The sequence below is a fragment of the Oryctolagus cuniculus genome, chromosome 1 (assembly GCF_051225735.1).
Source record: "Oryctolagus cuniculus isolate XC-2025 breed Fujian yellow rabbit chromosome 1, ASM5122573v1, whole genome shotgun sequence".
In the NCBI taxonomy this organism is placed as follows: domain Eukaryota; kingdom Metazoa; phylum Chordata; class Mammalia; order Lagomorpha; family Leporidae; genus Oryctolagus; species Oryctolagus cuniculus.
In genome coordinates this window covers 5,704,188-5,724,575 of record NC_142867.1, presented here as the reverse complement: position 1 = coordinate 5,724,575, position 20,388 = coordinate 5,704,188, and the positions used below count along the sequence as shown (strand labels likewise).

The 20,388-nt window shown below is 68.4% G+C and overlaps 1 protein-coding gene across 2 annotated transcripts; it reads left to right on the top strand.

Annotated features, from left to right (window-relative positions):
• The first annotated feature begins 127 nt into the window (after nucleotides 1-127).
• On the top strand, nucleotides 128-13,384 carry SART1 (spliceosome associated factor 1, recruiter of U4/U6.U5 tri-snRNP). Of its 2 annotated transcripts, XM_051854812.3 has the most exons (20): nucleotides 129-501; nucleotides 1,827-1,884; nucleotides 3,334-3,389; nucleotides 4,090-4,216; nucleotides 4,304-4,409; nucleotides 4,726-4,803; nucleotides 4,885-4,984; nucleotides 5,068-5,207; nucleotides 5,317-5,523; nucleotides 6,004-6,128; nucleotides 6,209-6,345; nucleotides 6,422-6,549; nucleotides 11,389-11,562; nucleotides 11,660-11,770; nucleotides 11,861-11,948; nucleotides 12,307-12,397; nucleotides 12,476-12,611; nucleotides 12,858-12,947; nucleotides 13,021-13,142; nucleotides 13,302-13,384. In XM_051854812.3, exons 1-20 carry the CDS (start codon nucleotides 189-191, stop codon nucleotides 13,318-13,320), a joined length of 2,406 nt encoding a protein of 801 aa, XP_051710772.1. In that variant the 5' UTR covers nucleotides 129-188; the 3' UTR covers nucleotides 13,321-13,384. The 2 variants fall into 2 exon arrangements, 1 of the variants encoding a protein (XP_051710772.1); XR_016225337.1 differs by lacking the exons at nucleotides 13,021-13,142; nucleotides 13,302-13,384 and having other exon boundaries at nucleotides 128-501; nucleotides 11,373-11,562; nucleotides 12,858-12,943.
• The last annotated feature ends 7,004 nt before the right edge of the window (nucleotides 13,385-20,388 follow it).

Here is a 20,388-nt window from a genome sequence, read left to right as displayed (position 1 = left end):
AGCCCCGTCGGGATCCGAGCCCGTCCCCGCCTTCCCGTGAGCCTCCGGGGCAAGCGCCAACGCGCACGCCGGAAGCGGCCGCTCTTGGTTTCCGGCAACAGGACAGCGGCTGCCGTGCGACCCGGAAGTGTTCCCATTTTGCGTCGTCGGGGCTCGGCGGCTGCCCGGCTCCAGGCGGACGGACCACCATGGGGTCGTCAAAGAAGCACCGTGGGGAGAAGGAGGCCGCCGGGACGACGGCGGCGGCCAGCACTGGGGGCGCCGCCGAGCAGCCGCCGCGCCATCGGGAGCACAAGAAGCACAAACACCGGAGTGGAGGCGGCGGCAGCAGCGGCGGCGAACGACGGAAGCGGAGCCGGGAGCGCGGGAGCGAGCGCGGGAGCGGGCGGCGCGGGGCCGAGGCCGAGGCCCGCAGCAGTGCGCACGGGCGGGATCGCAGCCAGGCCGAGCCCTCGGAGCGGCGCGTGAAGCGGGAGAAGCGCGATGACGGCTACGAGGCCGGTGAGGGGCGGGGCGGGGCCCCGGGAGCCCGGCAGTGTCCGCGGTGCTGCCCGGGGCTCTGGGCTCAGCAGTGAGCAGAGCCCCCGACCGGCCATTCGGGCCTGGGCTCGGCTTTGTCCGCTCCGCCCCGTGAGCACGCAGGTTCTCGTTTTGCGGGGTTCCGTGTTGGGTGGACGGAAGCGTGCGGTCTCAGCAGGTGGCTCGCTGGCGCGCGGCGCGCGTGGGGTTCGTGGTGGAGACCCCAGGCAGTGAGGCATGAGGTCGTGGCCAGAGGTCGGCAGGAGGGCTGGCGGGGGAGGGAAGCTGCCCCTGCGAGGAGGGAGTACCAGGACCCGGTGGTTGGGGGAGGGTGACAGAGGCGGGCAGGGGGTGATGCCCTGGGCTCTGAGAGTGCGTGGGGGCACCGAGAGGGTCTAGGAAGCCCCGGAAGCCCCCTGCGAGGGTGTGGCCAGCGGCGGGGCCAGGGCTTGGGGAGTGCTGGGGTTTTAGTAGCGGGCCCAGGAAGATGCCACGGAGGAGATGAGTCGCCCAAGGGTCGGGGACACCCGGAAGGCTCGTGTCGGGGTGCGTGGGGCGAGAGTGTGCTAGGAGGAGGGGGTGACACGAGGCGGGGGCCGGGGTGCAGGAGGCAGCTGTGGGGTAGAGGGGGAGGGTGGGGGGTGCGGGGAGGGCCGGCTCACGGTGCCCAGCTCCCTCTTCTCCGGGGTTCACCTGGGGCTGGAGGAGGCCCCAAATGCTTTGCGCCTGAGCCCGACATGCAGCGCAGAACAGACACTGTTTGCTCCTGACCGCCTGGGTGGCACCCGGGACACGGCCGCGTTGCGGCACCACCCCCGCCCCGTGGGGGCGGCCAGACCCCGACATGACTGCCCGTGCCGCAGCGTCAGGGCTGGTTGGTCTTGCCCTCGGGTACGATGTGGCCAGAGCAGGGGCAGGGGCACAGGGGATAGAGAAGCAGAGAGGGCAGAGGGAGGGAGGCAGGACGTGGCCGTCTTGGGTGAGGAGGGGACGAAGGAGCAGAGCTCTGGGAGCCCGCCGGGCCGCTGCCTTCTGCCGGCTGATAGACCCTGGGGCGGGGCCGGCTCCTTGGCCCGGCAGCCCCTGAGCCCCGCAGCCCCACAGCCCCACAGCCCCTGAGCCCCTGAGCCCCGCAGCCCCCGCAGCCCCCGCAGCCCCCGCAGCCCCTGAGCCCCGCAGCCCCCGCAGCCCCTCAGCCCCTCAGCCCCTCAGCCCTGCAGCCCCTGAGCCCCGCAGCCCCCGCAGCCCCCGCAGCCCCCGCAGCCCCGCAGCCCCGCAGCCCCTGAGCCCGCCGCTTGTCGTTCCAGCTGCCGGCTCCAAAACCAGCTCCGGAGATGCCTCATCTCTCAGCATCGAGGAGACCAAGTGAGAGCCCTGCGTCTGCCGCAGCCCTGGGCGGGCAGGGGCGCCCCTGGGCGGGCAGGGGCTCTCCCCCTGGGCGGGCAGGGGCTCTCTCCCAGGGCGGGCAGGGGCTCTCTCCCAGGGCGGGCAGGGGCTCCCCCCCAGGGCGGGCAGGGGCTCTCTCCCAGGGCGGGCAGGGGCTCTCTCCCTGGGCGGGCAGGGCCTCTCCCTCCGGGCGGGCAGGGGGTTCTCTCCCAGGGCGGGCAGGGGCTCTCCTCCTGGGCGGGCAGGGGCTCTCTCTCAGGGCGGGCAGGGGCTCCCCCCCAGGGCGGGCAGGGGCTCTCTCCCAGGGCGGGCAGGGGCTCCTCCCCAGGGCGGGCAGGGGCTCTCTCCCAGGGCGGGCAGGGGCTCTCTCCCTGGGCGGGCAGGGGCTGCCCCAGGTGGGCAGGGGGCTCTCTCCCAGGGCGGGCAGGGGCTCTCTCCCAGGGCGGGCAGGGGCTCCCCCCCAGGGCGGGCAGGGGCTCTCTCCCAGGGCGGGCAGGGGCTCCCTCCCAGGGCGGGCAGGGGCTCCCCCCCTGGGCGGGCAGGGGCTCCCTCCCAGGGCGGGCAGGGGCTCCCCCCCTGGGCGGGCAGGGGCTCTCCTCCTGGGCGGGCAGGGGCTCCTCCCCAGGGCGGGCAGGGGTTCTCTCCCAGGGCGGGCAGGGGCTCCCTCCCAGGGTGGGCAGGGGCTCCCTCCCTGGGCGGGCAGGGGCTCTCCTCCTGGGTGGGCAGGGGCTCTCTCCCAGGGCGGGCAGGGGCTCCCCCAGGGCGGGCAGGGGCTCTCTCCCAGGGCGGGCAGGGGCTCTCCTCCTGGGCGGGCAGGGGCTCTCTCCCAGGGCGGGCAGGGGCTCCCCCAGGGCGGGCAGGGGCTCTCTCCCAGGGCGGGCAGGGGCTCCCCCCCAGGGCGGGCAGGGGCTCTCTCCCAGGGCGGGCAGGGGCTCTCCCTCCGGGCGGGCAGGGGCTCTCTCCCAGGGCGGGCAGGGGCTCTCTCCCAGGGCGGGCAGGGGGCTCTCCCAGGGCGGGCAGGGGCTCCCCCCCAGGGCGGGCAGGGGCTCTCTCCCAGGGCGGGCAGGGGGCTCCCCCCCAGGGCGGGCAGGGGCTCCCCCAGGGCGGGCAGGGGGCTCTCTCCCAGGGCGGGCAGGGGCTCTCTCCCTGGGCGGGCAGGGCCTCTCCCTCCGGGCGGGCAGGGGATCTCTCCCAGGCGGGCAGGGGCTCCCCCAGGGTGGGCAGGGGCTCTCTGCCCGAGCTGACTGCTGGGAGAGTGCGGGGTCACCCAAGGGCCAGAGGGAGGTGGCGCTCACTGGTTGGGGCAGCCAGGCCTAGGGTCCCCGTTCCCTTCCCAATGCCCTGGACGGCCTGGGTCAGGCCAAGTGGGACCCTCAGGCTCACGCGTGCCCCCTTTGACAGCCGCTAACGCGTGTCTCTTGTCCTCAGTAAACTCCGGGCGAAGCTGGGGCTGAAACCCTTGGAGGTCAATGCCGTGAAGAAGGGTGAGTGCAGGGCGGATGCTGTGGCACAGCGGTGCCTGGGCGTGGCCTGGCCCCCGGGTGCCGGGAAGGCAGCAGGTGCTGGCCCACGCGGGGACGAGGATGGAGCTCCGGGCTGTGGCCCGGCCCAGCCCTGGCTGTTGCAGGCATCAGGGGAGGGAGCCAGCAGATGGAAGACTCTCTCTGTCTCAGTCTCTCTCTGTCTCTGTCTCTGTCTCTGTCTCAGTCTCTCTCTGTCTCTGTCTCTGTCACTCTGCCATTCAAACAAGTAAATGAAGTCTTGAGGAAGAGAAGAGCGAGTGTAGAGCCGCCAGGGCTGACGGGGCCTTTAGGAGGGGGAGGCCACCCCGCAGGGCACCTGAACAAAGTCGGGCGCTGGAGCAGAGTCAGCGCCCCCTGCTGGCCTGCTGTGCCGCCACAGCGGGAGCCTGGGCTTGGCTTGCCGGGGCAGCGGCCGTGGGTACTGTGACAGGGCAGAGGGACATGCGTGGTTGCCCCAGGCTGCCCGGGCCGCGGGAGGTCAGGGGTCCTGACTTGTTGTGTGGGTGGCATGGGAGGGGGGGATGAAGGGGGTGGGGAATGAAGGATCCTCCCCTCCCTTGCCCCTCCCGGCCCCTGAGCTGGCAGGGGCAGGGTGAGTGGCTCCCTCCTCTCCCCACCAGCCATGGGCAAGCATAGCCTCACGTCTGGGCCCCCCTTCCAGAGGCGGGCACCAAGGAGGAGCCCGTGACAGCCGACGTCATCAACCCCATGGCCTTGCGCCAGCGCGAGGAGCTGCGGGAGAAGCTGGCCGCTGCCAAGGAGAAGCGGCTGCTGAACCAGAAGCTGGGGTGAGGGGCGCCGGCCGGGGGCGGGGGCGGGCGGGGGCGCGCCGGGGAGCGGGCTTGGGCTCCCCCGCATCACCTGCTTCCCGCCAGGAAGATAAAGACGCTGGGGGAGGACGACCCCTGGCTGGACGACACGGCGGCCTGGATCGAGAGGAGCCGGCAGCTGCAGCGGGAGAAGGACCTGGCGGAGAAGAGGGTGAGCGCCGGGCGCCCTGGGGGCGGAGAGCGCGGCTCAGAGCCCAGCCCGTCCTGGCTTCTCAGCGGCTGGCCTGCAGGGCTTCCCGCCTGACAGGGACAGCCTGGCCCGGGTGCTTTCTGGGACGCGGGGCTTCCCGCCTGACGGGGACATCCTGGCCCGGGTGCTTTCTGGGACGCGGGGCTTCCCGCCTGACGGGGACATCCTGGCCCGGGTGCTTTCTGGGATGCGGGGCTTCCCGCCTGACGGGGACATCCTGGCCCGGGTGCTTTCTGGGACGCGGGGTGGCCTGAGGTCACGCCCCCCCGTCCCGCAGGCCAAGCTGCTGGAGGAGATGGACCAGGAGTTTGGCGTCAGCACCCTGGTGGAGGAGGAGTTCGGGCAGAGGCGGCAGGTGAGGCGGGGGCGCCACCAGCGTGGTGCGGGGAGCCCAGGGCGGGTGCAGCCCCCGCCTCAGCCAGCCCTCCCCGCTCAGGACCTGTACAGCGCCCGGGACCTGCAGGGCCTCACCGTGGAGCACGCCATCGACTCCTTCCGGGAGGGCGAGACCGTGATCCTCACCCTCAAGGACAAAGGTGAGTGGAGCGGGTGCCCGGCTGCCGGCATGGGCGCCGCGAGCCCGGGGCAAGCGTGAACGCGGCCCCTCTGCCCGCCGCAGGTGTGCTGCAGGAGGAGGAGGACGTGCTGGTGAGCGTGAACCTGCTGGACAAGGAGCGGGCGGAGAAGAACGTGGAGCTGCGCAGGAAGAGGCCCGCCTACCTGCCGTACGCGGACGAGAGCGTCGACGACCTGGCCCAGGCACGTCCCGGGGCGGCAGGGCGCGGGCGGGGGCGGGCGTCTGAGGGGCCGTGGCTCTGTGGCTCCCCGGGAGCCGGGCTGGTCCCAGCTGGTGCCTCTTGCCCTGCAGCAAAAGCCTCGTTCTGTCCTGTCCAAGTACGACGAGGAGCTCGAGGGCGAGCGGCCGCGCTCCTTCCGCTTGGAGCAGGGCGGCACGGCCGACGGCCTGCGCGAGCGGGAGCTGGAGGAGATCCGGGCCAAGCTGCGGCTGCAGGCTCAGTCCCTGAGCACGGCGGGGCCGCGCGTCGCCTCCGAGTACCTCACGCCCGAGGAGATGGTGAGCCGGGAGGACGGCCCGGGGGCGGTGCGGGGTGTCTGGCTCTGGGGAGGAGCCAGGAGGGTGGCCCGGGGGTGGTGCGGGGTGTCCGGCTCGGGGGGAGCCGGGAGGGCAGCCTGGGGGCGGTGCGGGTGTCTATGGAGCCTCTGCCGTCTGCCAGCTGGTGCCTGGGTTGAGTCACTTGGCTGGGCGCGGGTGCCCGCCTGGCCCGGGGGTGTCAGGAGCTGCTGCCTCGGGCTGCTGCCAGGGCGGCGGTAGCGCTCGGAGGGCCGCATGGCCGGGGCAGTGGCGCGTGGACTGTGGGCCGGCTGCCGCGTGTCAGCCCTGGCTCTCCCACTCAGGAGCTCAGCGACCCTGGCTTTTCCCCCACAGCTGCCCCACGCCCCTCCCGTGGGGGCAACATGTAGGGGCAGCCCTTTCTTGTCCCGGGCAGCCCTCCTCACCTGCCCTGCCTCACGGCTCGCTCCGCCCCGCCCACAGGTCACCTTCAAAAAGACCAAGCGGAGGGTGAAGAAAATCCGGAAGAAGGAGAAGGAGGTGGTGATGCGGGCGGATGACCTGCTGCCCCTGGGGGACCAGAGTCAGGACGGGGACTTCGGCTCCAGGTGGGCCGGGACCCGGGTCAGGTGCAGTGGCTGGGCTGGCCCAGGGGCGCCTGCTCACTGCAGGGTCCTCCTGCCCCCAGGTCACGGGGCCGGGGTCGGCGCCGAGTGCCTGAGACAGAGGAGGAGGCCCCGGGGGAGGAGGAGGAGAAGGAGCCGGTGCCCCCGCTGCCGCCGTCGGACGACGCGCGCGTGGAGAACATGGACATCAGTGACGAGGGTGAGGGGCCGGCCGGGAGGGCAGGCTCGGGAGCCCGGGCCCCAGCGGCGCGCTGAGCGGCTTGTCTGTGTCCCAGAGGAGGGCGCCCCGCCCCCCGGCTCCCCGGTGCTGGAGGAGGACGAGGCCGAGCTGGAGCTGCAGAAGCAGCTGGAGAAGGGGCGGCGGCTGCGGCAGCTGCAGCAGCTGCGGGACAGCGGCGAGAAGGTGAGGCTGGGCCGGGCACGCGGGCACGCGCATCTGGGGCGGGGCAGCAGTGCCCGCGGGCACACACCTGGGTCGGGGGCGGCAGTGCCCGCGGGCACACACCTGGGTCGGGGGCGGCAGTGCCTGTGGGCACACACCTGGGTCGGGGGCGGCAGTGCCCGCGGGCACACACCTGGGTCGGGGGGCGGCAGTGCCTGTGGGCACGTGCATCCGGGGCGGTGGCGGCCGTGCCCGCGGGCCCACCCCCAGGCTCTCCTGCTCCGAGCTGGGTTCTAGATTTCCGCAGCGGTCACCAGCAGGGGCTCGCTCATCGGCGGCTCCTCGCCGCTCCCCGGGCGACCGCTGGCCGAATGCCTGCCGTGTGCGTGCCGCTGAGCAGGACGGCACAGGCCCCTGGCCGTTAGCTCCTGGACTGTGGGGACAGCAGGGGCCCTGTGCACGCGGGGCGAGCAGAGTGGTTCCTGCAAGCGGCGAGAGAACCAGGGTGGGAGCGCACGGCCGGGGCTCGGGGGTCTCAGACCAGCATTCAGGGACGGACGTTGAGGGGTGACGTTTGAACTGGGACGTGTGTAACACAGGGGAGCAGCTTTGCAGTGACGTGGGTGGAGGCGGCGGGGACACACCTGGCTTCCCGGGCTGGAGCAGAGTGAGCGCGGTGGCGCTGTGAGCTGAGGTGTGGTCATCGCTGGCCTGCGTGGGCGCCCATGTGTGTCCACAGCACACCGTGGGAAGGGGCTGTCGCCTCTCTCATTGGGGAGGAGACGGCCACAGAGGTGTCAGGCCGTGCAGGGTTCCGTGGTGGGGGTCCTGAGCGAGACCAGGCTGGAGGGAGCCGCGGTGGAGGAGTCGGGGGCAGCAGCGAGGGCGACTTCTAGAGCTGCCGAGCGGCGGCTCCTCCGTGGGGCCCTGGGGGCCGGAGGGGTGCAGGTGGAGGAGTGAGGCTGGCGGCTCTGGAGGGCGCTTCCGGCGGGGCTGGGCGGACTTGGCGTGGACGCATCGGGTAGTGCACGGGAGGCCCGAGGCTGATGGCCGCGGTGGGGCCGCCGGGCTGCGCAGCCCGAGACGAGGCGCGGGCGAGTGCTTCTGCTGGGGCGAAGTTGCAGACGCCGGGACACGTCACTCTGCCGCCGGGCTCTGAACTCACGGTGTTGCCCTCGCAGCCGTGGCGCTGCGCAAACGCCAGCCCCACTCACCGCCACCCCAGCCGGCCCGGGAAGTGTCGGGCGGTCTCCGCGGGACCCGGCTGAGGTTCCGGCCCTCACGGGCATGTTCTTTGAGCGATGGAGATTCTGGCGTTTGCCGGTGCCAAGGCAGGAGAGGGACAGCTTCGTGGTGGGAGGGAGATTCGCAGGCAGGGGCGCGGGGACGGCGGGGCTGAGGCTGGGGAAGCCGGGGAGGCTCAGGTCAGCTTGTTCTGCTTCCCAGTGAAGACCTGGCAGATGGGAGGGGTGCGGAGGCGAGACGTGGCCTGGCCTGGGGCCTGGGCAGGGCTGGCGGGAAACTGGGGGGGATCCCTGTCCCCGGGGGCGTGGTTAAAGGAGCTGGGCAGCACCTCTGGCCAGTGCGCCCCTCCTCTCCGGAGTCAGCACTGAGGTTGTCCAGGCGACCCCAGCAGCAGCGGGACCCTGCGGGGGGAGCCCAGGGTCACTGTGAACGCAGAGGTCGTCAGGAGGGAGCAGCAGCTGGGGGCCAACGCCGATCCGGGGGGGGGGGGGCGGCACTGTGGCACAGCCGGTTAAGCTGCCGCCTATGGCGCTGGCATCCTGTATCAGCGCCTGTTCTGTCCCGGCTGCTCCGCTGTCCCATCCAGCTGCCTGCTGGTGTGCCTGGGGAGGCAGCAGAAGACGGCCGACGTACACAGGCCCCTGCCGCCCACGTGCAAGACGCTGATGGCGTTCCTGGTTCTTGGCTGTGGCCTGGCCCAGCTCTCTCCCTCACACTGCTCTTCAAATGAATCTTTGTTTTAAAAAGAGGGGAGGGGAGGAGACGGGGAAACGGTGGGGTAAGAAGGGAGAGCCAGTGACAGGCTGGCCAGGGCCTGGGCGGGAGGAAGCAGGTGCAGGCGCAGGCGTGGAGGTGGTGACCGGAGGACGGCTGGGCCTCGGTGGGCGCACAGTGACGAGCAATGAGCAGAGGAGGCCGGGAGGAGCCCATGTGACTTCTGGCCCCCAGGGGGTGTGGCCAGCACCTCCAGGGGGCACTGTGGTCAGTGTCTTGGGGCCGCTTCATCAGGGCAGAGAGTGGAACACCTTGACCCCCTGCTCTCTCCTGCCTCCCACACTGTGCTGACCAGGAGCTGGCGTGGGGCTGGCGGGGCCGGACTCTGCCGTCACAGCCCTGTCACTCCTGACGGCAGTCGGCAGCGCACGCAGCACCTGGAGCACAAGTCTCTCTCCCGCAGGCAGCTGTGATCCGGGCGAGGGCACGAGGGTCAGTACGCGCCGTAGCACCAGTGGAGGGCTGGGGCGAGGCAGAGGTCTTACTTGAAATAGGGTGGTCAGGGAAGGCCTCCTGGAGGAGGTGACTGTTGACCCAGGATCTAAGTGAAGCAGCCTCGTGGTATCCTAGGGGAGGGTCCATGCTGAGAGAGTGCCTTCGCTCCCCAAGGCTGGGGCAGGAGTGGCCAGGCGGCTCAAGGAGCGATGGCCGGAGCGCTGTGGGTGTGCAGTGTTCGCCCTCATCGCTGTGGGTGTGCATACGCTGTCCTGGGCGGTCAGCACGCGGGGACCACACAGCCCCGGGCTGCACGGAGGAGCAGTCCGAGGCGGCAGGGGCGTCTGCTTTTTAAAGACCTGGAGACAAGGCAGGCATTGGGGACCAGCTAGGAGGCAGGGCGATGCCCAGGCCAGAGGCGAGGCCTGCGGTGTAGCCCTGCGTGCGGGGAGAAGTGCTGGGACCCGCAGTGCCCTGGGGGGGAGGTGACAGTGTTTGCCCAGGGGTCACGTGGGGTGTGTGAGAGAAGCTGAGGAGGGCTCCCAAGACAGACTGCTGGCTAACCCGGGCCCTTCCTGGGATGGGCAAACCTTCCCTGGGGAAGGTCAAGCGTGTGGTTTGGTCAAGTTCGCGAGGCCTCTCTGTGGGGCAACACCGTGTAGGCAGACGGAACTGGAGGAAGGCAGGGACTGGAGTGCTGACCGCGTGTGCAGACAGCGGTGACGTGGGGCGGCTGGGACCAGGGCCGCGTGTCGGGCCTCGAGAGCGGCTGAGAGGGTAGGTGCGCCTCGTCCCTGTGCGCCTGCGCATAGGCTGCAGACAGACGGGAGCGAGTCCCTGCCTCGGAGGGTAGGTGCGCCTCGTCCCTGTGCGCCTGCGCATAGGCTGCAGACAGACGGGAGCGAGTCCCTGCCTCGGCTCTGTCGCTGTCGCAGAAAGGGTTCTGTGTGACTCGCAGAGGAACTCACCGTCTGACCTTCAAACTTGGTATTTGAGAGAGAGCTCCCGCCTGCAGGCGCGCTCTCCAAGAACTTGGGGCTGGGCCAGGCCGAGGCCCGCAGTCAGGAACTCAGTGGGGCTCCTGTGGGGGCAGGGGAGGCCGCTGCCTCCCAGGGCGCAGTCGGCAGGAAGCTGGAGTCGGGCAGAGCCAGGACTCGGCCCCCGGTGCCCCAGTGTGGGGGTGGGCATCCCAGGCAGCATGGGAACTGTCAGGCCAGTGCCCGTGGTGGCCCTGGGTGGCGCAGTCCTCGTCCTCTGCTGCCCCGCCTCCTCCTCGCCAGTCCCAAGCCCTGAGCCGTCCGCCCTTCCCCGTGCAGGGCGGCCCCGGGCACCTGTCCCTGCGGCTTTGCCTTCAGGGCTCTCCCCAAATGACTGCAGCGGCCCAGGGCAAAGCCGGAACCCAGAACTCCATCCGGTCTCGCCGTGGGCGGCAGGGGTGCGGGTACTGGCGCCTGCTCTGCCCTTGGGCACATTGGCAGGGGCTGGCGCAGCAGCAGAGTGGCCAGCGTTCTCACAGCTCTCGGATCCAGGCCGCCGGGCCACGGGGCAGCGCGCGACGCTGGCCCCGTTTTATTATTGAAAAGCTGTGCATGTGTTAGATGTGCCCTTTCATGTTCATGGTGTTCATTAAAAAGTAAACGTAGTGAGAGTGAAGGGGCCGGCACTGCGGTGTAGCGGGTAAGGCCGCCGCCTGCAGTGCCGGCATCCCAAATGGGCGCTGGTTCGAGTCCTGGCTGCTCCACTTCCCATCCAGCTCCCTGCTGTGGCCTGGGAAAGGCTCCTGGCTTCAGATCCGCGCAGCTCCGGCCGTTGCGGCCACCTGGGGGGTGAACCAGCGGATGGAAGACCTCTCTCTGCCTCTGCCTCTGTGGCTCTTTCAGATAAATAAATAGGTCTTTGTGGGGGGGGGAGTGAAAGGAAGGGGGTGCAAAAGTGGATGTAGTGTCTAGAAGCTTCTCCGAGGAGTTTGTGGTCACGGGAGCTGGGGGTTTAGAGAGGGGAGACCCTAGGGGTCCTCCCTCGTGTGTGTGCGGCCGAGCATCTGCCGTGCCAGGAGGGGGGCAGAAGGTGTGGTGCCCAGGGTGGGAGCAAGAGGCCAGACTGGGAGTCGTGAGTGGCAGGACGGCCGCCATGCGCCCCCGGGGGGGGGGCTCTGGAGGAGGGGCTGTGGGAGTTCGTCAGGGGAGGGGCGTGCAGGATCCTGGATTAGTTCAGCGTAGGCGGCCACGGAGGGCTGTGGCCCAGAGCAGCGGCCCGCTGCACAGGTGGACGGGAGGAGCGGCCAGTTGGAGGCGTGTGCGCGGTGGGAGTGGCCTGCTGCCACGAGGGCGGGCCTATGGGTCCCTGGTTCTCTATGGCGTCACCCCAGGACCTTCTGGGTTTGCCCACAGCCGCTCCCTCCCCCAGGTGGTGGAGATCGTGAGGAAGCTGGAGTCTCGGCAGCGGGGCTGGGAGGAGGACGAGGACCCCGAGCGCAAGGGCGCCATCGTGTTCAACGCCACCTCCGAGTTCTGCCGCACCCTGGGCGAGATCCCCACCTACGGGCTGGCCGGCAACCGCGAGGAGCAGGAGGAGCTCATGGTGCGCCCGGGCCTGCTCTGTCCCCGGGAGGGGGCGGCCGGCGGGGCGGGGCGGGGCTGCCCGGCTGACCTGCACTGACCTGCACTTCCGGCCCCAGGACTTTGAGCGAGACGAGGAGCGCTCAGCCCACGGCGGCTCCGAATCCGACGGGGAGGAGAACATTGGCTGGAGCACGGTCAACCTGGACGAGGAGAAGCAGCAGCAGGACGTGAGGGCGCTGCCGGGGAGGGCGGGGCCCTGGGCTGGGAGGGGTAGGGGCCCGGTGCTCCGCTCACCCCCCCCCCCCGTGCTCCCCCAGTTCTCTGCCTCCTCCACCACCATCCTGGACGAGGAGCCCATCGTCAACAGAGGCCTGGCCGCTGCCCTGCTCCTGTGTCAGAACAAAGGTGGGCCCCGGAGCTGGGGGGTGGGGCTGGGAGGCCCTGGGTGGCGCGGTCCTGTCCTCTGCTGCCCCCGCCTCCTCCTCGCCCGTCCCAAGCCCTGAGCCATCGCCCTTCCCTGTGCAGGGCGGCCCCGGGCACCCGTCCCTGCGGCTTTGCCTTCAGGGCTCTGTCTGGGAGGAACGGGGGCGGGGAAACGGCGGTGGCTTTGGCTTGGTCAGCACCCAGGTGGCCGGTGGCCCTGGCACGGGGCTGTTTTCAGTTCTGTCTGTAAAGCGGGCCTGACGCCCTGACCCCCCCCGGCGCCGGCTCCCCCAGCCGCCCCGAGGCTGCCCGTCCTGAGCCTCACGGCCTCTGTCCGCAGGGCTGCTGGAGACCACGGTGCAGAAGGTGGCGCGGGTGAAAGCACCCAACAAGTCCCTGCCCTCGGCCGTGTACTGCATCGAGGACAAGATGTGAGCGGGCGGGTGCGGGGGCGGCGGGCGGGCTGCGGGGGGCGGTGGGGGCTCACGCCGAGGCCCCGCCGCGCGCAGGGCCATCGATGACAAGTACAGCCGGCGGGAGGAGTACCGGGGCTTCACCCAGGACTTCAAGGAAAAGGACGGCTACAAGCCGGACGTGAAGATCGAGTACGTGGACGAGACGGGCCGGAAGCTCACGCCCAAGGAGGTGAGCGGGGCCCTGGCCCACGGGGTGGGGGTGACCCAGTGAGCTGTCGGGACCTCTGCCTTCCGTGGGCAGCGCTGGGTCCCTGCACCTGTTCGGGCCCACGCTCCCCCCCACACCCCGCCTGGGTCCCCACGATGCCGGGGCCTCGCCCACCCCCTCCACAGCCTCAGCCCAGCGCGGGGTGGCCCTGTGCCTGGGCAGGCGCGCCAGGCCCCTGCAGCTGCCCGCCACGCCCTGTGTCCCCAGGCTTTCCGGCAGCTGTCCCACCGCTTCCACGGGAAGGGCTCGGGCAAGATGAAGACGGAGCGGCGGATGAAGAAGCTGGACGAGGAGGCGGTGGGTGCAGGGTGAGGGCGGGCGGCGGGCGGGCCCCGCCCCGGGCTGCGCGCTGACCTCGGCCGGCCCACAGCTCCTGAAGAAGATGAGCTCCAGCGACACGCCGCTCGGCACCGTGGCGCTGCTGCAGGAGAAGCAGAAGGCCCAGAAGACGCCCTACATTGTGCTCAGCGGCAGCGGCAAGAGCATGAACGCGTGAGTGGGGCTGGGGGGCGGGGCCGGAGGGTGGGGGCGGGGCCGGAGGGGCAGAGGGGGCGGGGCCGGAGGGTGGGGCCTGGGCCGGAGGGCGGGGCGGGGCCAGAGGGCGGGGCCGGGGCGCCTGCCCCTCTGCTGACGCGCTCGTTTCTCTCGCAGGAACACCATCACCAAGTGAGGCCGGCCTCCCCCCCCCACCCCCCCCCCCCCTTGTAGTAAATAAAGCTCCCTCCTTATTTTTCCTCCCTGGTCGTGGTGAAGGTTCCAGGGCTCCGCTGGGCGGGGGGTGGGCTGGGCCGACCCCAGGGCGCAGTGTGTTCCCCGAGCCCCTCCGCGCCCTACCGTGCGAGTGGGGGCTCCATGGACTCCCGCGTTTGTTCACGCATTCACGTGTGCACCTGGAAGCGAAACGGGGCAGGTCCCCGGACCCCTGGGGTGTGCAGTCTGGCCTCTGCCAGGGAGACCCGGCGGTCGGCGGACGCCAGTGTGAGAGCGAGAGAAGGGCGGGATCCCTGCTGGGCTCCTCCCCGCGGGGCCAGCCCGCCCTGGGGGTCCTGGAGCCCCCGGCCCTGCAGGGCCAGCTTTCTGCTACGGGGGGAGGGTGTTTTCAGACTTGGTGCCCCTGGCCTCCCAGGCTGCACAGGCACCGCCCAGTCACCCTGACCCGTGTCCACAGGGCAGCCCAGGGACTGGGCTCTGCGGGGCGGAGGGGCTTCCTCCCCCGCGGGGGTGTCCACCCACGGTGACTCCGCGAAGGGGTTCCTTGGAGCCCGGAGTCCACGGGCAGGTGACGGCGCAGACGCCCGGCACGGCCCCGGTGGTTCACCGCTCCCCGTTAGCACAGGCAGCCGGATTTGAACACGTAACACGTCGTCTCGGGATGGGAAGATCTGAGGACCAAGTGTGCGTCCCTGACAATGACGACTGGGACTGGGGCCCACTCTGCGGCCAGGTCGCCACTCGCGCTCCCGGTCCCCACTCAGGCCTGCCGCTGCTTTTCCCGCCAGACCCTCCCTCGGTCTCGGGCCTGGCACCTGCTGGGTGTGCGTGGTGTCCAGCCGCGTCTCCAGCTGGGGAATTCGGTGTTGGGGACGGGCAGTCCTGGTGACCCTGGTGTGGCGATGGGCCCTGGCTGAGAAAGCCGAGGCCTGCCCTACAGCTGTGGTGGGCCCAGCAGACCACTAATGCCGAGGAAGCAAAGGACTTCAGACACCTTCAGAGGCCCCCTCCAGGAAGCCCCCCCGGGCTGCCAGTGTCTGCTGCTTTCCACCTCCTGAGCCCCAGGCCAAGGACTTGCCCTACTCTGCCCTGAGGGACTCCAGGCAGAGCCTGCCCCTGGTGGGGCTAAGGACCACCACCACCGAGTGCACCAGGAGCCCGAGACCCCAGGGCAGGCGGGCCCCGGGGGCAGTGGGGGCAGGGCCTGGACAGGGCTGCCTCCTCGCCTCAGGAAGCGCCCCGGCCACAGAGTCCCGTGTTCTCTGCAGAATGGGCCGTGGACAAGGGCCCTGGACGGCAGAGTGGACTCTGCTCCTCACTGCTGACACAAGTGTTACTGAGTCCAGGGGCACAAACCAGCCAGGCCGCTGGGCCTGGGCCTGACAGGTGGGCGCCCCTCTGACCCCAGAAGCCTGGCCACACAGCTGCTTCCCACAGGCCTGGGTCCCCCTCATTGTGGGGTCCTGCTCCCTCTGGGCTGTGCCCCCCTCTGCCTGGCTCCCCCAGCCCCTCAAGCCCCAGTGGCCACACCCCAGCCGGGGGCTCCCGTCTGCTGTGGCTGACCCTCACGATGGAGTGAGGCCTGTTGTGCACACAGGGCGGGGAACCTGCCTTCACCCAGCCTGGGCAGAGTCTGCCCCTTCTCCCCGTGTAGGGGACCCGCATCGGGGTGCAGACCCAGCCCCTGGGGAGCACAGCCTGGGGCTGTCCTTAGGGTTGGCTGAGGTTGGCCCTGGTGAAGAGAGAATTCTCAGATGTCCAACACCTGCTGAGGGGTGTGAGGAAGGAGGGTGATGAGGGAAGCGACAGTCACCTTCCCGAATGCTGTGGAAGCCTCGGCTGGAGACACACACACACACACACACACACACACACACACACCCCCGGCAGACCAGCAGGGCCTCCGCCTCCCGCCTGGCGGGCTCTCCCTGCGGGCAGCACTCCCGTCCCAGCTCCTCCCCGCTGCCCACAGCAGCCCCTCCCCGCTGTAGCGTGCAGCTGCGGTGACTTGGGCCTGCCTCCCCCAGGTCTGTGGGGAGATGCTGAGCTGCAGGTCTCAAGGTTTCCAGTTGCTGCCAGGGGCTGCCGACACCTGGGGGCCCCTTCTCTGACTGGCGCTGTAGTGGCTCGACAAACCCTCTCGTTTCAAAGGCCGCCAGCCAAGGTGGCAGAAGGTTCAACCCAGGGGGCTGCAGCTGGGCCTCCCCACCTCTGGCCCCTTGCAGCCCCTGGGACTGGCCAGCCCAGTGGGGCAGAGTGGTCTCAGGGCAGCTGCAGGGGCGCCCGTGTCTCCGCCCTGTGCCTGCTGGGGTCAGTCCTTGCAGAGGCCGCAGCTGCTCCAGGTTAGACTGGATGGACGCTGAGTCCCACTCCAACCCCAGATAGCTGGGCAGGGCAGCGGCCTCTCCCCACCCCCGCCCCATTCTGGGAAGGGGTGCGTTCCCATGGCAGAGGGTTCTAGCTGTAAATGGACAAGTCTGGGCCTTTCTCCGTCCCCTCACGGGAAAGCAGGGGCGTGGACACTACGGAGCGCAGTGCCGGGGACAAGCAGCCCGCCTCCGTCAGCGTGCTGGGCTGCAGCCCACAGAGGCCACGTGGCTGGAGAGACACAAGGGGAGGTTTTCTGGGGAAAAGGGGGTTTATTAGGTGAAATTCAGACTCAGGGCCAAGCTTCTAGATGCAGTGTCCAGTGAGGTGGGGACTCCGTCCTCAGAGGAAGGCGCACAGCCCGAGCACAGGAGACAAACTCCGTGACCGGGAAGACAGCTCACCAGGCCAGAAGCGAGCAAACACCCACCAGTGGGGGCTGCAACCCCAGCACGCACGCGCGGCCCCCTACCTGCCTGCCTGCCGTGGGACAGAGCCCTGTGGTCACCTGCGGCTCGTCCAGCCCCCTGGCCCCAGCCCCGGCCTTCCTGACACACGGAGGGGTCCCCGTAAGGACCACGTGTAAACTGGAGCTCACAGAAAACAGCGGCGGAGCAGGCACGGAGACGACCGTGAGGGGAACAGCAGGCCGCGGCCGGCTCTGCCTGGAGGGGTCTGCACGTACAGGCAGCCCCCATGAGACTGCTCCAGAGTTTCATGTATGAACAGGTGATCATGGGATGACATAAATGACCAAACTTGACAGAAACCCTCAGTAGCCCGAATGCCACAGAATCTAAAGGCAGAGACCCGCCCCTAGAGAGGCCACCACCAAGCGCAGGTATTTTATAAACACATTCCTGGCCACACACCCGCTACTCAAGCCTGAATAAACTGATGGAACGTCTAAACCATCTGCTAGGCCAGCATGAATGCCGACGTCGGTGACAGGACAGAGGGGCCGATGCTGTGGGTGGCACACTAAGCCACTGCCTGTGGAGCCGGCCTCCCACACGGATGCTGATTTGAGTCCCGGCTGCTCCACTTGCAACCCAGCTCCCTGCCAACGTGCCTGGGAAAGCGGTGGAGGGTAACAAAGTCCCTGGGCCCCTGCACCCACGTGGAGACCCAGAAGCAGCTCCTGGCTTCCGCCTGGCCCCGCCCTGGTCACTGCGGCCATAAGGGAAGTGAACCAGCACGTCGAAGACCCTTCTCATTTTCAAATTATCTCAAATAAATAAATTGTAATAAAACAGGAGAGGCTCGGTGTTCAGCTCAGAGGCTGCCGACCCCAGCCTGCTGTAACACACACCTGGGGCAGTGGTGATGGCTCGGCGACGGGTTCCTGGCAGCCACGGGTTTGCGTCTGGCAAGCGGCCCAGTGCGTGGAAGCTCTCTTTCTGCCTCTCAGATAAGGAATCAACTTTTCAAAACATGAAATTAGGGGCCAGCATTGTGGCTCAGTGGCTTAAGCCGCCACCTGCGACACTGGCATCCCACATGAACGCTGGTTCGAGTCCCGGCTGCTCCACTTCCGATCCAGCTCCCTCCGGTGTACCTGGCAAAGCAGCAGGTGACCCGAGTTCTTGGACCCTGCCACCCACAAGAGACCTGCTGGAGTTCTGGTTGTCTGGCTTCAGCCTCGCTCAGCCCCTGCTGCTGCGCCTTTTGGGGAGTGGACCAGCAGATCTCTGTCTCGCCCTCTGTCACTCTGCCTTTCAAATACATCTAAAAAGAAAACACTATCCATGGATTTCAAAAAAATTTTGCACCAAAATGAGACCCTTCATCTGCTGGTTGACTCTCCAAATGCCCGTAACAGCTAGGGTTACGCCAGGCCAAAGCCAAGAGGCTGGGACTCTCATCCAGCTGTCCCAAGTGGGCAGCAGGGGCCCAACCGCTTGAGCCATCATCTGCTGCCTCCCAAGACAGACACTGGCAGGTGGCTGGGTAGGAGGGGGGAGCCGGGACTCGAACCTGGCACCCCCATTCCTGCACCGAACGCGCACCCCGGTCAAGTCAGTCTTCCGTAACATCCGGAAGCACTCGTGTACACACACGCACTAAATCACACTAAGCAACAGGGAGTGGATGAGGCGCAGCTCGTCGGTACAGTTCTTAGCATGTTGGATGCCAACACATCCTGTGGCGTGACCCCCAAGTCTGCCCCTCCCCCGAAAAGGCCAAGTCCAAATCAAACAAAAACCGACGACGTCCTCAGCAGAGCAAGGGGCAAGCTTCTGGCACCAGGGAGGAGGCAGACACCGCCGGCTTCAGCCGGTGCGCGACATCCCCGAGGCTGCTACCGGCAAGGGTTCTCTCCAGCGCTTTTCTTCCGGCTCAGAACACCACGAACCCACCCGTCCCAGAGGCCCAGGCCCAGTCCCACTGCAGCAGAATCAAGGCGGGGCAGGGCTCAGGCAAAAACGTGGCTCCTTGTTTTTGGCTACTTTTTTTTTTTTTTTTTAAAGATTTATTTATTTGAAAGAGTTACAGAGAGGAGAGGCAGAGAGGTCTTCCGTCTCATGGTTCACTCCCCAGTGGGCCACAACGGCCGGAGCTGCGCCGATCCGAAGCCAGGAGCCAGGAGCTTCTTCTGGGTCTCCTACGCGGGTGGCGGGGCCCAAGGACTTGAGTCACCTTCCACTGCCTTCCCAGGCCACAGCAGAGATGGACAAGAAGTAGAGCAGCCGGGTCTTGAACCGGCGCCCATGTGGGATGCCGGCACTGCAGGCCAGGGTATTAACCCGCTGCGCCACAGTGCCGGCCCCAAGGCTACCATTTCTTAACGACATGTGAGCTGCGGTGGGCACGACCCTCCACGGCAGCGGGATACGGCAGATGGGACGGAAGTTCTGAAATCGACACCTACAGGGACTGCGGGCAGTGCCGAGTGTCCTGCTCAGGCTGCTAATCCCGGACGTGAGGTCCAACTAGTGGCCTTCCAGCCTGGCGAGTGACTCGGGTGTGGACAGTGACGGGTTCACCCAGGGTCAGGGTTCAGATGACAGAGTGCAGGAGGCTGGGAGCAGAGGGAGTGCAGGAGGGGGCGGGACACGGGGCGCAGTGGAGCGAGGCCGGGGTGGAGGACACACCGCTCAGGTGTTGTCGCTGTAGGGAACCCTCGGGGCTCCTGGGAGTGCCCAGGGCTGCAGGCAGCAGGCCCGACCAGAAGACAAGGGCCTTCCTTAGCGCTGGGCTAACAAGGACCCAGGGAGCAAACCGCTGGACGGCTCCGTCACGGGCGCAGAATATGCACCAGCTGAGGTGATGGCCATGCTGGGAGGTGGACTTCAGTGAACGAGCAGCGACTAGGTCAACGCCCGCAGGGCACAGCCACAAAGCTCTCAAAACGCGACCGGGGCCGGCGCTGCGCAGAGCAGGTGACACCACCGCCAGCAGTGCCGGCATCCTGTATGGGCGCCAGATCAAGACCCGGCTGCTCCACTTCCGATCCGGCTCTCTGCTGCGGCCTGGGAAAGCAGTGGAGGATGGCCCAAGTGCTTGGGCCCCTGCACCCCCTGGGAGACCCGGAAGAAGCTCCTGGCTCCGGATTGGTGCAGCTCCGGCCCTCGTGGCCACCTGGTAAGTGAACCAGTGGATGGAAGACCTCTCTCTCAAATAATTAAATCAAAAAAAAAAAAAAAAAAAAAAAAGAAGTGGGGTAACCTGGTTCACCAACCGCCAGTGGGCAGAGATGGTCTGAGTAGCCACAGGCGGCCTCTGACCCCGGGCCCCGGAGCTGAGGCGCCAAGTCCGTGGGTGAGGACGGCGCCGTCCTCAGGTGACAGCAGGTTCGCAGCAACATCAGGAGTGGGTGTGGCCACTGAGAGGGAGGCACCGAGTGGGTGTGGCCACTGAGAGGGAGGCACCGAGTGGGTGTGGCCACTCAGAGTGAGGCCTGGTGCCGCTGCGTTAAGCTGCCACCTGGGACGCGTGCGCCCGCACGGATTCCCTGGCTGCAGTCCGGGCTACTCTGCTTCTGACCCCACCTCCTGCCAAGGCACCAGGAGGCAGCAGCTAGCGCCCAAGCACCTGCGTTTCTGCCGCCCACATAGGAGGCCTGGCCTACCCGTAGACGTTGCAGACATGTGGGGAGTGAACCAGCAGATGGGGGTCTGTCCGCCTCTCCCTCCCCGACACTGACTTTCAATAAACAAACCTTAAAAAAAAAAAAAAAAAAAAAAAAAACCTTATGGATACAGAGATTTGCTGACCACACTACACGTTCTGAAGGTTACAGTTAAAGGTGGGACGAAGATGGGATCCAAACAGGGGATGTCCAAGGCACCATGGCCTGAGCGCTCGTGTGGTAAGATGGCCACACAGGCAGGGACGTGGCTCGCACGGCACCAGGGCGCTCATCCCGAGTGTCTCTCGGAGGCGGTGGGGACCAGCTCCTCGGGCCGCAACCCTGAGAGCCTGCATCAGTACCGGCGGCAAACAGCGCATCCAGTGCAGCCGGTCCCCGTGGTTACACGGCGCGAGGAGGCAGCGCCCAGGGCCTGGCGCTTTCTCAGCGTCCCAGGAGAGAGAACAGAGCAAATAAAGCCCCCGGGAGACTTCGGCCATTTCCCATTTCTTTCCCACCCAGCGGCCAGAGGGTCTCCCCCGAGACTGCATGCAGTCCCCCCCCGGCAGAGAGCCACTCAGACACCAG

Coding starts and splice junctions, on each gene's coding strand:
- SART1 (XM_051854812.3), top strand. CDS start 189: ATGGGGTCGTCAAAGAAGCACCGTGGGGAGAAGGAGGCCGCCGGGACG. Junction 502..1,826: donor CGATGACGGCTACGAGGCCG/GTGAGGGGCGGG, acceptor TTGTCGTTCCAG/CTGCCGGCTCCAAAACCAGC. Junction 11,563..11,659: donor AGGAGCAGGAGGAGCTCATG/GTGCGCCCGGGC, acceptor TTCCGGCCCCAG/GACTTTGAGCGAGACGAGGA.